This window comes from Rhamphochromis longiceps, linkage group LG23, assembly GCF_057381845.1.
Source record: "Rhamphochromis longiceps isolate RC_006_pf linkage group LG23, R_longiceps_female_GT1.1, whole genome shotgun sequence".
Taxonomy (NCBI): Eukaryota; Metazoa; Chordata; class Actinopteri; order Cichliformes; family Cichlidae; genus Rhamphochromis; species Rhamphochromis longiceps.
In genome coordinates, this window is record NC_140578.1 from 8,596,761 (window position 1) to 8,613,478 (window position 16,718).

General features: G+C 39.4%; 1 protein-coding gene across 11 annotated transcripts in view; it reads left to right on the forward strand.

The window, feature by feature from the left end:
* Window positions 1-11: 11 nt before the first annotated feature.
* The window catches only part of fryl (furry homolog, like), an 83,399-nt gene continuing 66,692 nt past the window's right edge, over window positions 12-16,718 (forward strand). For 6 of the 11 annotated variants that reach the window (XM_085398028.1, XM_085398029.1, XM_085398031.1 and 3 more), the window contains exons 1-2: window positions 13,349-13,895; window positions 16,530-16,595. In XM_085398028.1, coding sequence (XP_085254154.1) covers window positions 13,631-13,895; window positions 16,530-16,595 — 331 coding nt within the window. In that variant the 5' untranslated portion in view covers window positions 13,349-13,630. Of the gene's footprint in view, window positions 199-8,252; window positions 8,323-13,348; window positions 13,896-16,529; window positions 16,596-16,718 lie in introns of those variants that run through there. The other 5 variants (XM_085398033.1, XM_085398034.1, XM_085398036.1 and 2 more) reach the window with 4 other exon arrangements.

The following is a 16,718-nucleotide window of genomic DNA, read 5'->3' on the forward strand; positions in this document are numbered from 1 at the left end:
GCTGTGGGGCTCTTCCACCACAGAAACCGACTGAGAAAAAAAAAATCACACCACTACGCAAATCCTTCCAATGGAGAAGGGCCAGGATGTTGAAGCTTGTTCGGCGAATGAAAAGATCGTCTGCAAGCTAGCCACCTAGCTCAACTAAGAGGAGAAGAAACAAAAGTTGTGAGTAACGTCGGCTTAACATATAGTGAGGTGAATGAGGGCACGGGAGGTTGCTATCGAATGTAGTTAACGTTGGCTTATGCCAAGTTCCGCGATTAACTTTGCCGTTGAGGTTAGCTCTCCAACTGTGGTACCAAAATCGGCTGCCGTAGCATGCTAAAAGAGGGAGTTTGGCTGCTGTGCTGGGGCGAGTTAATCGCCTGTCTACCTTGCAAGTTTAGCATCGATCAGATTCCTGTTGTCATTACTTTTATCGCTGCCAGCTCGTTAGCTTACATGTTGAACGTTAACTTGTAGTTGACAACTGGCTGCTGCTGCTGCTAGCTAGCCCTTTGCTTAGCAGTACCCTTAGTGGAGTATTAACAGCAGGCTAGTTGCTAACTAAAGGCTACATTGAAGCTTATCCTCCTGTATGTTAGCCACATCAGTCTTTTTTTTTATGTACATCTTTAGCATCATCTTTAGCATAGCTTTTCACGTTCATGTCGTGGGAAATAAATTGCTGTGAAACTTGTTTGGTATACTTACCCGCTGTGATCAAAGTAAACACGAGCACAGAGTTAACCAACAGTGTTTAATGCGCTATTTTCTTTTTAAATCTGGGACATTATTCAGGAAAATAAAGATGCATTATTTTATTACGTTATGACTATGAGTGGCTTAAAGGAAATAATCATATTCAAGCATGGTGCTTCATGTGCATGGGCATAACAATGAGAGAACTTCGAGATTTGCATCTATCATCCCTGCGAGGACTTCATTCCCCTGTTCAGAGTGCATCAAGACCCACAATGAAGCATTTGTTCCTTTTCTGTTGAGACCCAAGCAGTGACACTTGGATACAGGCAGAAAGGAATCTGGTCAGTCTGCTGTCTGGCTGGAGGTGGAGATAGCCAAACTATATAAGAAGAAGAAAAGCCAGTTTGTGTTCGCTCCTTTGCTCAAACAAATTAGGACAGTGATCTGAAGAACAGGAACATTGTTATGCATATTTGCACAGATTGCAAAACATGCAGCATATATAGAATGTATGCTAAAAATCCATGCCAAATCCATGTTCAAAATTCCGCATTCGGTTATGTTTTACACATAGTCTGCACATATGCTGCACAATAACAAGAGCAAACATATAAACAACTGAAACGTCGAGTTGATGACACATTGTTTGTTGTGATAGTTGAATCCCGGTGCATCATACTTCTATCACTGATCCTTGATCTTCCTACAATAAGATTTGTTTTAATTTTTGGATACTAAGGTGTTTCTGCAGCATTAAAAGACTTGGTCAGATATGGGAGGGAAACGGAAGTTTGTTGGGTCTCATTAGTAGTGACTGAACTTTCACATTGGGAAAGACATTGGGAATTGTTCATGGTGCCATTCGGGGGGGGGGGGGGGGGGGGGGGGGGGGGGTTAAATTTGTCTATAAAAAATACTTGGGCAGCTGTCAGTATACTTTGTGACTCATTTGAGAAACATGGTTGAAAATACAGCCCTATGGTAACTATCAAGGACAACCATCAGTACACTGAGAGTTTGCCAAAAGACACCTTAAGGTCTCTCAGACAGAAAAAAGCAAAACATAGATTGAACTATTTGGACACAAACACCACATTACTTTCTACACAGTTGAACACGGTGGTGGCCACATCATGTTGTGGTGAATTCTGTGACAGCAATGGTACACCATCAGGACTGAAGGAAAGATGAATACAGAAAAATTAAGAGATCCCGAGTAAAAACCTTTTTCCAGAGTGCTGAGCGGCTGAATTAAAGGTTTATATACCAACAAAGTGTATTACCAAGAAAGTACAGGAATAGCTTTGGGTGAAGTATATGAAAGTACTGGAGTGGCAGTAGTAGTAGAAACTGACCACTACTGGATGGTCTTTTGTCTTGTTTACACTAAAAGCAGTTGAGTAAGAGTGAATAATGTCTATTTACTCTTATTTAAACATTTAGTTGCCTGTGAAACATTTAAAAAAAGATCAGATTTTGACTGTAAAAACTTTCCAGACGCAATGCATTGCTGGTTTTACACATGCACTGCTAGCCAAGTAATCTTTTCTAGACATCACCTGATTAAAAAAATAAATGTCCAGCCTAGCTAGATTGGACTTTATCTTGGCTTTAAATTGCCATCTTCCTGTTGCAAAGTGTGTGAGATGTCAGGTTGCGCTAGTCTGCTTGTTAAGTGATGTCATTTCAAGTGAGGTCTTTGCTTGAGAGAAGCACCACCAAAACATTTCATTCTCTACCTATGCAAGTTTTTCTAAGCACTAAATTAGAATATGTTGGCTCCATAGTGTAGTGATTTGCCTCACAAGTGAATGATCCCTGATTCACAGCTAAGGGGAAAGCACAAATCCCTTTGGGGGGGAGGGGGGGGTGTAGCATCAAGAAGAGCATCAGCTGTAAAAATCTGTCAAATCACATTTAGCAAACCAACCTGCTTTGATGACCCCTTGTGAATAAGGGACCATCCAAAAGTTTTTTTTACATAAGTCAGATTATGGTCTTTCAGCAATCGATGTCGACTACTTAGACAATTTGCTACTAACTTCTGATTCCACTAAATGCCATTTTTCATAGATGCCCTGACAGCTGCACTAGATTATTTTTAACTCTCAATGGGAACTCAAGGAGCATAAAGACATCACACTTAACAAGCGGATTGTCTGATGCATTTACCTCCAGTGAGTGGTCATCATATTCACTCCTACGTACTCTGTTCAGGCACCTTCACCTAACCCACATACAGTATTTCCACTGAACGCATCTAAAATAGACTACCTTCTGCTGTGTGTCAGAAAAGGCATAAAATACCCCTGTCTAAATTCTCCTGAATTTGTTTAATCTTTATTAAGAGTTTTGTGAGTTCAAGTTAAGAAATGATACCAAAAATAGTGTTATCTAATGTCTTTGCTTCTACTGCAGTATAATGGCTGTTAAGTACTGCACTGCAGCTAAGGTGAACTTGTTATAAAGTCACACATCACTTACTTTAAATGTTGTAAACACAACCCTTTGTAGTGATGTACTGACACTGGGCTGCTAGACTGTGGGTCTTTGCAACTGACTTACAGCTCTTCTGCCCCTGCCCCAAAATCTACCAGGATAAGCCTCTGATGGCAGTACAGATGTGTACCAACTAGGGGGAATCCCCCTAGATTGCAGATCACCATCTCTCTGTGATTATCTGGGACATAATTCCAGTGAATTAGTGTGTTTGCTTTAATCTGGAAAGACGTTAATGGCATTAAAGAGTATGTGGATGAAAAACCAAGCTCTGTGAAATGCCCCAACAGTGGGCTCTCAGTAAGCTGCCCCCTGCAAGGATTAACTGTTAAATAAACATTTTAGTGGAGTGTATAAAAATCTTATGCAGCATAAAACATTTGATGTGTCTTATTGACCGAAGTCATTCATAGTTTTTGGGTTTGTTTGCTGTGTATTTGCTGTGCAGTAGTGGTCAGGTGCTACCATATTTGGGTGTTCTGTTTCTGCTTATTTTAATACTTGAAGCTTTTTTTTTTCTTGGTTTATTATCTATACCCATCTCTCATGGCTGTCATGTTGGCACCTGGATATGGGCTTTGAATTGCACAAACATCTTGCTTAGCTAGGTTATTTTCTTAAGCACAAGCTTTGATATCCTTTGACCTAGTAGTCGGTTGGTTTTATATTATCACCTTCAATATCAATTTCGGACACGACTCCAAAGTTCATGTGATGTGTGCATAGCATATAATATACCACGTGTCATTTATTTGGTGCAGTAATGACGGGTAGACATCTTATCTAAACATAGGTTTGATCCAGGTGTCTCTGTGTTTGTATTTGCACAAAGCTAAATCATTAACTGGACAAGTGAGGAAAGAAGATTCTAAGGAACAGACACAAATTTGGTTTAACTCCTTGCTGTTCAGTTAACCATTTCCCCTAGTGTGTGTGTTTGCTGAGATCTAGGCCTGTTCTGTTATGGCAAAAACAAATATTATCAGTTGTTTGGGTCACTCTTATGAACATTGAAATTATTTACAATTATTTAAAAATGGAGTTAAAAATTGATGTATTAAACTGAAAAAAGACAAAAGTTCACTTTGTAATTAATTATCCTTAAACTCTAATCATAAATCAACTGAAAAACTAAAGAAAGCAGTGTGAAGTAAAGGAAAGAGATGTGCTGAAAGGTACAATGACAATTGGAATTGCACAACCCTACTACTAGGACCTGTCTTTGGTCACATTCTAATGCATTGAGCATTAACTCCAATGCAAATTATATTTCCAGAGTGCTTAACATTGAACAGCACCGCTGTTTTCTTTCATTCTGTTGGTGGGAAAGTCACACACCACAACGAAGGCTTCCTGTGAAACTGTGAAGATAAGAATATTCATGAGTCTGTAACGAAAAAAAAAGTTGACAGATAGGTAGTTTTAATGTTGGTGATAATGGGTAAGGAACATTAGAAGACACTGGGAGGATTAGTTACAGTAAGTTGTTTGTTTGTTTTCATTTATAGCTACTAGTAGTTGTGTAGCTGTTTTGAAACTAGCAGTCTGTCACCATTTGTCGCACTTTCATAAAGTTAACTTCCAAAAGCCTCTTCTTTTTCATTGTGCTTTCTGATAAATGCATAGTATTACATACTCTGAGTTAGGGATACATTTTATTGATTGTGTTGGAAGACTTGGCATAATGTAGTGCACAATGTGGACTGAGTCTAGCTAGAAATAACCTATAATTGAGCCCTGCTGAGCAAGATTATCCTTGGCTTTGGGAAAGAGGGTTTGGAGCATAATTGATGTTTGGGTCTGCCTTCGCCAAAGAAACCACCCTGTCTTTGCCCTCAAGTCGGCCTCAGCTAAGTTCTTAGCATTTCCTCTGTGTTTAGATCAGTTGACTCTACTTTAATGCCTCATATTTTCTGCCTATGAATGTAATCCAGAGCGAGATTAAGATAAGAGGAATATCTGCTGAATCTTTCAAAAAAGGTGTGTGTTTGCACACTTCTCTCTTCATTTGGAAGAAACCAGTAAATTTTTGTTTAAGAGGTAGTGATTACAACAGGCCAGGCCTGTCATTTACTGTTGGACAGGGCTTGATATAGGCTTTCCTCTTTTGTCTATTTTGCTGTAGACACTGCCTCTTTCTGACTGTAAACAGTTTTAAACTACAAACCTTTTTAATACTTATCTTAAAAAAAGCATTGAATTATACTTTCTTAGTTTTCTAAATTATAATGCTGATTGTGTAAGAAAACTCTGCTTTAGTTTTGCAGCCTGTGGGTAGTGGACATGTGACAGGACAGTCTTGTCTTTGTCAGGGTTATCTCCTATTTCCTGTATCAGCCTCCTATTTGCAGCATCCTTCCCATACCAGAAAGAGCAGGATGGTTTTAATATATGAAGCCAGGTTAACCATTGATCAGATCAGTTGGCTACTGCTGACCTTTAGCTCTTTGCACAAGTTGCAGCAACGTCAAAACGTGCAATGTTTAAACGCTTAAATATACTCGGACTTGGTAAAGCACCTGCTTGTTAGAAGAATTACTGAGATATGTTTAAGCACGGCCAGAGAAAATACTTAGATTCAAGTGCTTAAACACAGAGCAGGAGATTTTGTTACTCGGGTGGATTTCTGCTGCAGCGTTTTTGAGGTGCTCTGTGTTTGGCTTACTCTACTTCTGCGGTCACATGTTTTTTTTGTGTGTGTGTGTTTTGGAGTCGCTGAGATGGAACAGGAAGTCAGATATATTATTCACAGGTCTTTCAGTGTGAGAAGTGAGTGATGTTGCCTTTTTTTTTTTTTTTTTTTGTTGAAATTTTCAAGCTGTGTTTGTGGTGGGTGGGAAAAGGTTGGTAACGGTATGTCGCTGTGACGTGACTTTATGGCTGTCATTGGTTTTGTTTTGCTTTGACTTGCTATGTCCGCTGACTTGTTCTCACCATTCGTCCGCAATGTTAAGAGTGGAAGTTCTCACAACTCGGCTTCTCTGTCTGGGTGCTGTGTGACTAAGTGGTTTGTTCTTCCTTCCTTTGTTGAACTACGGTTTGATAATAGTTTGAAGTTCCTAGTCTCAGTACTTACTTTCAGTATTCGTTTCTATTAGATTGGATTATATTTACCAAGCCTTCGTTTTATTTTTACTTTAAAATGACTGCTGCTGTCTCCTCTGAGCCAGACAGTAACAATGAATGTGTGACTGGATATGAGATTACTTGACTATAAAAGGAGCCTCTTTCAGCTGCTACAGTGATAGAAGGAAAGTACAGTTTTGGAGGCTTTGAATGCTTATGTAACTGCCTCTTGGATGTAGTGGGTAATCTTCAGATTATTTCTCTGCTCAGGAGGAGGTTTTAATCCTGTCCCAACACAGAGCAAATCAGGCTGAAGCCAACAGTAGGCTGACCCATCACTTTGAAACTGTGACTGGACAGTTCAGCAGCACTCTGTCTTTAACGCATTATGATTATACAGGATGTGTTGGAGAAAGTGATTTAAAAAATTGTATAATCGAATTTCAGACATGTAATTACTTCTGTGTGATTGATTCGGTTTGTCACTTATGTGAACGTTTAGTGAGAAGTGAGGTCTGGCCAAGTTTGAAAGGGATTAACTGGGGCCAGGAATTTTTGGAAGGATTATTTACGTTTCAGAATTTGGCCAAACTGAATATTTCATGTCATCACTTCACAAGTGCATATCAAATTGAAGTAAAAAGAATTTGGAGGCATAATCTTGATGTTCTCAAGAAAAAGCAAAACATATCATTATCCAAGTATCCAGGGAATCGGTTCATGTGGAGTGGAGAGAATTTTCTGAATTGATGGAGACGTGCAGCCAAAGTCCTGCTAGAAGTAAATCTCACGACTCGGTAGACTACCTTGAATGATTCTGGGTGGATATTCTAAGGCTTTTCTCTGAGTGAATGTGAAGAGATTCATAATTCTAATTTCAGTGTACAGAGATGTACTATTTAAAAAAAACAAAACAAAACGTACCTACCTATTTTCATGGCCTAAAATGAGTAGATGTCTGTCAGCACATATCTAAAATGGCCATGAAGTTCTTCTGTGCATCACCGCAACAATATGATTATGGCTCATATCCTTCCTGCTGATTGGCGCCTCAGAATCGGGGGTGGAGGGGTGTGAGAAAATGCCTGTTTTAGACATTTTTATACCATATCTTTAAAAATACTGACACTATTATTGAAAGCTTTAAGATTGTACTAGTGAAGTTACACATGTGTGAATGTTTTCCCAACTCTCAAAAGTAAGTGCATCTATACCAATGTTAATGTAAAGCCATAATGAATGTTCTTTCCTTAATATACTGTTGATATGTTAGTGCGCATATTAAACATGGCTAGAGTTTTAAACAGGGAGGTCAGCATGTGCACAAGGTTTTTCTGCGAGCTAGCAGCCAGGCTTTTTCCTGCATTGAGGAATCTTTGGAATCTGTCTGAAGAGGTTTTTAGCCGCAGCTAAAGAAAAATCAGCAGCACTGTAAAAAAAAAAAAAAAAATTAGACAGTTTTGTTGACAAAGGTTTCACTTACTCAGTTGCGGTAGTCGTCTTTTCAGCAGATGATCAGAAATGCCAAGAGTTTACAATGATTTCTGTCAAGCAAGGTAACACAGACCTATAACCTTTTATTCTTGGCATTCTAATACCCTTGTGAGCTAACATGTCTAATACTGTCATCCCAGACAAAGTAGCTCAATCATGTGTTGTTCAAACCTTTGGTTTGTGAGAGGCAGCCAACCAGAAGAAAGCTTACTTAAAGGAAGAGGGACTTGAAGCGGGAGGAGCTGAAATTATTATTATTATTATTTTTTTAAGATATGGGACTGTACAAAGCCCCAGCATGACATAAATAAGGACTATTTGTAACTGGGAATCATTCAAAGTGATTAGGCTAGGAATTAAAATATGACGCATGAAATGAGCACAGTAGATTGACTTTAAGATTAAAGAGTGTATTTTCTCTATTCCTCTGGTTGTTTATGCTGTTTTCATATCAATTTTCTGCTTTGTAGTTGTTAAAGGGATGATTTCTGTGCACTCCATTTCAGATTCCTGTGCAGCAAATTTGTGGGCCCTCCTGTCACTTTCCTGTTCCAGCCCATGCTCTATGGCCTTAAGGTAGTATGCAAGGGTTAAGGGGGTTGTGTTCCACTGTGTACTGTGGTTTAGGTTTTAGAGCAAATGCAAGCTAAATACTGTGGGAATGAGGAGGGTGTTGGATTAATTGCTGTGTTTGTTTTGCAAAGTTCTAAAAGTAGTACAATAGAGTATTTAGTATTTTCTGGCTGGCATTTTCTTTTCTTGTTTGACTTGGTTAACTTCATCTGTGTTTGTCTGTACTGTAGTCCTAAGGCAGTGTTTCCCAAACTTTTTTTGCTAGGCTCCTCTTTGTTTTACAACAAAAATCTTGTAATCTCCTACCTTGGCTCCTGTGCAGGTGAAGCCAAAGGGAAGATATGCTTCACCATATTTTCTAGTCATTGGCTTAGAATGAAGTTGGTTTGAAAACATACTTGGCGATGCTTCATCACCTGCTTTGCGTTTGCGTGGAAGCCCCAGTGTCCAAGCATTCTTTTATTTTTTATTTTTTCTCCCATACCACGCCCCCCCCCCCCCCCCCCCCCCCCCCCACACACACACACACACACACACACACTTTGGGAACCTCTGTCCTAAGGTGAAACTTTATTTTAATCTGCTCTCACACAGGCTTTACAGTTAGACTAACAGTTTCAAGTAATTCTGTCATATAGATGTGTCATTTTACAATTGCAAAGGTGTAAGACTGCTTTGACTCATATTACCATCACAGCGCTGCAAGAGTTTCCTCTTTTAAGCTTTAAAGAAAAAATGAAGAAATAAATGACCAAACTAGAAACACTACTGCGTAAATCAACAATGAGCTGACCCACAGAATGTAACTTTGAGTTCACACACTTGCATGTCACAACTGAGTATTAACATCGAATCAATGACCCCCTTAGCTGTCTAAAGTTGATTTTATTCTAGTGGAAGCTGTATCAGGTATTTTTCAGGGCATTTTTAAATCAGACATAGCTGTTGTGTATCAAGCCTAAATGTGAAGTGCATGTTTAGAAAGCAAACATCATAAGACAGTAATTGATAAAGTATTTGATAAAGTAATTGTTATGTTTGACAGTGCCAAACATAATAAAAAATGGATTCAACTAAAAAAAGGCTTAAAAAAATCTCCAGTTACACTGAAGCCCACCTACTGTTTGTGTGAGGCAGAGTTGGCAAATTCTGCCACTTAGGTCTCAAAATGATTCTCAGTAGCAGCTATGGTGTTAATATTTAAGGGGCGAAAAAAGTTTTAATCAAGTGTTGAAATTATTCTTTCAGCAGTGAGCTGTAAATGTCGTGAAGTTGGGTTATGCCGGCATGTGTCACATGACTGCTTAAATATGTGGTTGTGCATATTGTTTTGGTCTCCGGGAGAGATGTGTCATCTCACACTTGGTCTGGACACAAAAAAAGAAAGAAAGGAGGTTAATTTTGACACTGGGTCTGGTTAGGTCACATTCTCACATTCTTCAGCAGTGACAACCAGGCTCTCTGTGGGTTGCCTTTCAACAGCCATTCAGCACTGGGCTGAACCAGCTTGATCTCTCGCTGTACGAATGTTCAGCACTTCGTTTGTGTTTACCAATGGAAAACACAGCCTTAAAATTTAACTTGTGTACAGGAAATTAAAAATAGATCCATGGCATACATTAAATTTGATTCAGTTATGTAAATATAAAAACAAATAGGGCCATAAGAAATTGCATACAAAAAGAAATGCTGATATTTATTTTCAAACGTATTAACTGTATTGGTTTCCTAATTGAGAGATTTAGAGTTATCATCTGAATAGCCAGAGTTTATAGGGACTAACTTGGGAGAGCAAGCCGTTAGTAAGCAAAAATTAAGATGAAGTTGCACCCAAGCAATATGTTAGACACTTGTCCAAAAACACAATTTTTATGGCTGAATCATTTCAGGTTACACTTGAGAGTCTTGCATAAGAAGGCAGAGTTATAGCTTGATGATGTGGCTGTTTGTACCATTAGGGGGCAGTGTAACATTGTTTTCATATTCACCTTACTTGACATGGAATGCTAGCTGTTTACTCACATCCAGAGGTGGGGCAGTAGACTCATGCATGCACAAAGCAATCACAGTGACTCTGGTAGGTTTAATGCTGACAGCCCCCTCAGCTGACTGCAGAACAGACCCTGGTTTCTGGTCCCTGGCCCAGTAGTTTTCCTGTTTTCTTCTGCTTGAAAGCAGACCAAGGCACAAATGGGTGGGACCCAGAATGGCCTAGGAACGCTGTACATTGTTCTCGGAGTTTCCTCTTCCACATTCCTGGGCTGATTGGGATCTGGGCCTCCTGTGCAGGGGTATTGTTCTAACTCACCAGCACCACAGACCTGGCCCCAGCTAACCACAGCTGCCTCCACTGACCATTGTGGTGCCCTGGCCTAATGATGGCTATCTTTGCCATATCCATTTCTCCCTTTCTCTGACTAACTCCTTTCTGCATCTTTGCCTGGCAGTAGTCCTGAAACAACATCAATCTTTGCAACTTAAAACAGTCTTTTTCTCTTGTGCTTACATTTGGGATTATATTTTTTAATAATTTGTCAAGTTTTGTATCTAGATTTCAAATTATTCCTTTTGGAAACTTTTACCAGCCTAATGAATTGCAGCATGCCATAACTAAGGCAATCAGTTTGGCAAGTAAGATGAGAGGTCAGATGGGCACACTTTGACATATTTAGCTACCTCACTCTTATATAATTCCTAAAGACTCAAAGGACTATGTAAACTAGAACTACAAATTAGTTCCTGTGCCTTAGCAGACATCTGTGGTCTCTAGTGGAAATGGCAACTTAAAAGGCCTGCTGCACTTTATATGCAATGGAAGCAAAATGGTTTGAAGTTTCTGAACTAACATTTCAATTCCTGGTGTTCTTTTAAGTGAGGACAAAACATTTTTGTGTCAGTTGTTTTTTCTGGATTGTGAAGGTTTACACTTTGATAGATTTAACAGTAAATTAATTCAATTTTATGACTTTTTATATATGAAAATGTTGATGCCAGTGGAAAAATTGTGTGATTAAAAAAAAATTAATTAATTGATGTTTTGGTAGTGTAGTTTCGGGCATAAGTGTTAATTAGCTACAGTCCCACTTTAACAAGTGTTCTGCTTGCTTGTCAAGTAGTCATGTTGTAAACCTCTAAAGCTTGGGGTATCTACTAATTTTAGATCAAGTGCTAAAAACACCAGAGTGTGATCTCAAGTTGGCCAAACCAGAGAAACTGTTGCATAATAAGATGTAAAAATTCCCCTTTTATTTAATATAAATACATAGGGCCATATTGATGGGCCGTCTTAGACCCTTTAGTGTGTCTGGCGTTTCCTGCCACTACAATATTTACATTCCTACTATATAGAGCCAGCTACCTTATTTGTATATCAGGGTTTGTTTTTTTTTTTATACCATATGCAGCCAATGCAAGAACACATTCAAGCATATTTACGTACATGCATACCTACATGTATTGCTTTTTCAGTTATATTTACAGAAAGCACAGAGGAGAGAAACAGGAAGAGGATGATGTCTTTAGCTTTTACTTCCTGTCTCTGCCTTTTGACATAGTTTATACACTACAACAATTACATCATCTTGCTGTTGACGTTTTCGCACACTGCAGTAGAGGGTGTAAACACTCCCTAACCACACTTACTGGTCTCACAGAGTGCATGTTTCCTTATAATCATTAGTCGAACAAAGAAAAAATCTTTAAAGGCCACGGTTAATTTTTGAGTACGTTCGCCATTCGTGTTTCATAACAGCATAATGCTATCAATGTGAGCTAATATAGCAAAAACTTGGTTTTGATGTCAGCTTGGAGTAGCTCCCTCTTCTGTATTGTACAGGGCTCTAGCAAACCTCGTTTGACTCGCTGGAAAATAATGGACTTAAGTTTTACATCAGGAGGAAGATGAGAACCCCGAAACTCATCCAAGTGTGAGTGTCAGGCCCAGAAAACGGGGAGACTTTGCATGTTCTCCCTGTGCCTACCTGTATGTTAGGTGTGAAAGTGAGTGTGGATGGTTGTCCGTCTCTCTGTGTTAACCCTGTGATGCACCAGCAATGCTGCAGGTGTACCCTGCTTCTCGTCCTGACAGCAGTTGATAGGCTCCAGCCCCCAACGACCCTGAATTGGATAAGTTGTTAGGAATATGGATGAATAAGCTTTTAAAGATGTAAAGCAAGGTTTTAAATCCTGTTGAGTACTTTAGTGCCATAAACCTCTTTATATTAGAGTTGCTTATTTCATTATTAATATTAAAGTGCTTATTGGAGTCTTCATTAGAACAGTCCCTTTATCATGCTGCTTACTGATTGATGAAACAGCATATAATGTTCATCTTAAGCATTTTAATCTTTTTTTGCACATTAGTGCTGTGGCCATCACTGAAATTTGTGAATGCTTCCAGCTCTCTGTTGCTGTAGAGCACTCACTGCATTTGTAAATTGATGATTTCTTTAGGCAGTGAGCTTTTGAGAGTCAGCACAGCATAAGACAGCCTTACTCTGCAGCAAGGGATATTTGGAAGGGTTTGAGTTCACTGCAGGTACAAACTGTGCAGCCAAGCAGAGCACAGCAGTCTGTCATCACCCTGTTTCAGACACCAGCACAGTTGAACAGAAGTGAAAGCAAGGGGAGGGGTGCTCTTGTTGTTTAAGCAAGTTAGCAAGAAAGCAAATGAGCATTTGTGCTTGTGCATGAATACTAAAAAGTGACACTATTTCGACTTCGATAAGCGCTATCAGTAAATGCAGGCAGGCGGGCGAGTGAAGCTTGCTCTATGGCGCTTCCTTACTTGTTTTAGTCCCTGTCAATCTTCTTCCTTCTCTTGTGGTGTTTCTCCTGTGAGTAACACAGGCCAGCAGGGTGTGGCTGGTGTCGTCGCTGTTGTGATTGGCTAGAGGCCCAAGCTTGTGTTATCTCCTGTGGAACATGTTCTAGTCCCACCCCAGATAGTGCCTGGCACTCAAATATAGCCCTGCCTACTTGCAATTACATCACAGCCTATGAAAAGATCCATGTCTTTTTGCTTTCTCTTTACACTGTCAACAGACAGGTAATGTGCAGTGTAGAAAGTTTCTCACTCTGTCAGGTTAACTAGCTACAGTTGGAGCTCTCTATATAGCTTTAGAGAGCCTGACAGAGAGTTTCTGCGTTGCTCTGTAAGGGCCCACAGCTTAAGAACTTTACAGTGAGTGCACGTCTGACGGCTACATGTAGGTTGCAGCTCGCTATAAAGACTACCTACTCCTCTGTAAATGGGGCACGTGAAACAGGCAGGTAATTTGTGTCAGAATGGCGTGGCACAGGCTACTGGACTATGCACCAGAGTAAAAGACCTAAAGTCTCATCGACCATGGATTTTCTAAAGAGCCTGGTTCCAGCTGTGATCTCAGGTGAGGGATCTGCTGAACATGGGGGAACTGAACCCAGGGAGCCAGGCCCACGGCTTCTCCGGGTGAAAAGACTGGGCCTGCTAACCATGGGACAGACCATTGAAGAAGATCTGGTAGATCCGGTTACAAAGCAAGATGCTGGGATAAGCTCCTCCAGACATGCTCGCAGTAACCATACCCGCCTTAAAGGTACAAATGTCCCAAATACACAATTCATATATATATAGCTTTTTTTATGTGCTTCCTATAGATTACAATTTTGGTTAATCTCTGTTAACATATTTCCAAAAACTGGCTTAATACCCTCCTGCTTTATGCACACATGCTTACATACACCATGTATGAAAAAATACGACTGGGTTATCTGTGTTTTCTGTTCACTGTGGAGGGCAGTAAAATGCTGTGGTCACCACTCTCAATCCATGCTCAATTGAGAGTGTGGCATAGGGGCATGTGTGCTGACAAATGAATTGTATTTCCATTGTGATTTCAATCTGAACATATACAATACACAAAATAACACTGTAGATATGCAAAAATTTGACATTGCGATAAAAGCTTTATTCCTTATTCATATTCTTCTTTGTTTATTGGGCATAGGCTATTAAATGTTTAAAGTGCAAACAGTGGTAAGATACATTTTTCTCAAATTGTGCAATAAATAAATAAATCCAAATCCAATTAATTGTGTGGAAAACAGAGATTTAATTGCTTTAGATGCCTGTCCTGGATGTGTTATACCGTATAGTATATATTGAGTAAGTTTATCTACGCAGGATTTCTAATATTTTATGATTCGTAGCAGTCAGTTCACTTACTGTTAACAGAGTGGAAAATTTTTGGCACCCATCCAATCTTTTAGTCAAAGGAAAATCATTTTCATAAAATTATTTTTCTTTAAAATTTGTTTGGAATACCAGTAAAGTATTAGTAGTAGTAGTTTTAATTTACTATGTGCAAGACTGTCTTCCTGATGGCTAGTTAGTAGTTACCCCACTCACTGTGAGCCAGAAAACCACTGGAAGTGAAGTCAGAAAATTCATACTGAATTTGGAATTGGTGCAGTGATGTCATTGCGTGTATTACGGGTTTTTCGCCTAGTTGGCCAAATCCATTGTCAAAATGTGATCTCACATCAGTATTAAACAGAAGCAGCTACACAGAACTGAGGTAGTGTAGGTGGAGCCCTCTTAACTGTGTAATGCGACAGCACATGGCAGTAGCATAAGAAAGCCAAGTTTAGGCTGGACTGTGGTCTGTCAGACTGCTATTTAAACAATTCACGAATATTACCAAACCACTTTTAGCTTACAAAGGCAATGCTTGCTGTGATGTGCCCACACAGACTATATTTAAGAACTGCATACAGTGTAAATTCCAAGCCCAATTTAAAACATTATTTTGGTTTTCATGTTTTCATGGTCAGCATTCTTAATGCATTATTCACATTCACTGCTGCCATTAACCTAGTTGTCAAAAGTTTAAAACACAGCAACAAAATTATTTGTCTTTTGTGACCGAGCCAGTCAAAATGATAACAGCGTTTGCAAAGAAAAGTGTTAAAGGTTACTCTGTCCGCTTGATGTGTTTACTGTCAATAGAACCTTTTTTGTAACCCCTTTTAGTGTTTGTGGATTGTGGATTTCTGTCCTACCCAGGTGGTTTAGTTCAGCATCGCGAAATATGTGTCAAATACTTCTTACTTTCTTCCTTGATTTTTCTTTCCTTTTAAGATACTGCTACTTATATACACAATGGTGGATTGTTGAAAAAGAGTGTTTTATTTATTTAGTCTCTTTTATCTGTGAACATGCCTTTCCATAGAAAGCCCACTATCATGACTTTTCTGGGTGTCTTGTCACCATTTGATCTAGCAATCTGACATCTTACTGGATGATAAAAAGCATACTTGTTGTTTCTGGCTGGAGCTTTGGTGATCTTAAGCATTTTCAGACAACATAAAAGGAAAGCTGCGATGCAGGTTATGTCTGTTTATGTGAGTTATGTGAGTTATTTTACTTGGCAGGTAAGCTGTAGGCAAGGTGTGATCAAAAATCTCTGAGGACAGATCCATAAAAGTCAAAGGTCTTTAATTAAATTTTTGGCCAGCTCTTATTCAAGGTCAACATCTCCAGTCGCTTCCAGTCAGGAAGTTTGACATTGTAAAACATCCATCGCATTGTGCACCTTGAAGTCATTCCAGACAGCGTGAGACAGCGTGGAGCTCTATGGAGCATTAAGTTCAAAGGATACAAAAGGTGGTGTATACCAGCTGCTACCATGTCTGCTCTGAAGCAAATACAAATCTTTTGCCACATCAACTCAATAATCGTTCACCGCCTGGACACATCCAAAGCCAGTGTCATGCCTCTGTAGTAGGGGATATATTGTGCCTGTGACAGTAGTTAAAGGTTTATGTACATATAATTTTTCATGTAGGTCAGCCAGTTTACACTGGTAAACTTCTCAGGGTATTTTCTTTTTTCCCCTCCACTGCTACCTGTCAGAGCATGCTTGCTCCCTATTTGCTCATGGCTAAAATATGACTCAGCCTTCCCTTCTGCTGCACTCACTTGGCCTCTTAGTCTTTTATGAATAACATTATTCAACCGGTTAAACTAACCCACAATAACAAAGTGATATTCTTCATTTTGGTTTGGTGAAGTGTGAAGATAATCTAAAGTTTTGCTAGCTTGGCTCATGAAACTCTTGTTCATGTGCTTGGCTCAGACTGCAGGCTATAGGCTGATGTTCATTTTGAAAGACAGTTTCTGTTGACTGGGCAAATTGTTTTCAAACATTTCCTTCTTTCTTCCCTATTAGGAAAGATCCATCATATTAAAAAAGTCTCCTTTTTGAACCATGCTGGTGATGGCAGGGGTCACAATGGTGAGTTATGCATTACAAGACGTAGCGTGATTGCTACATTAAGATGAGGTCAGAGGAGCTTTAATTGAGTTTTAACTCCGTGTGGAGTGACACTTCCCTTGTTGAAGAACCTGCATAGTCTGT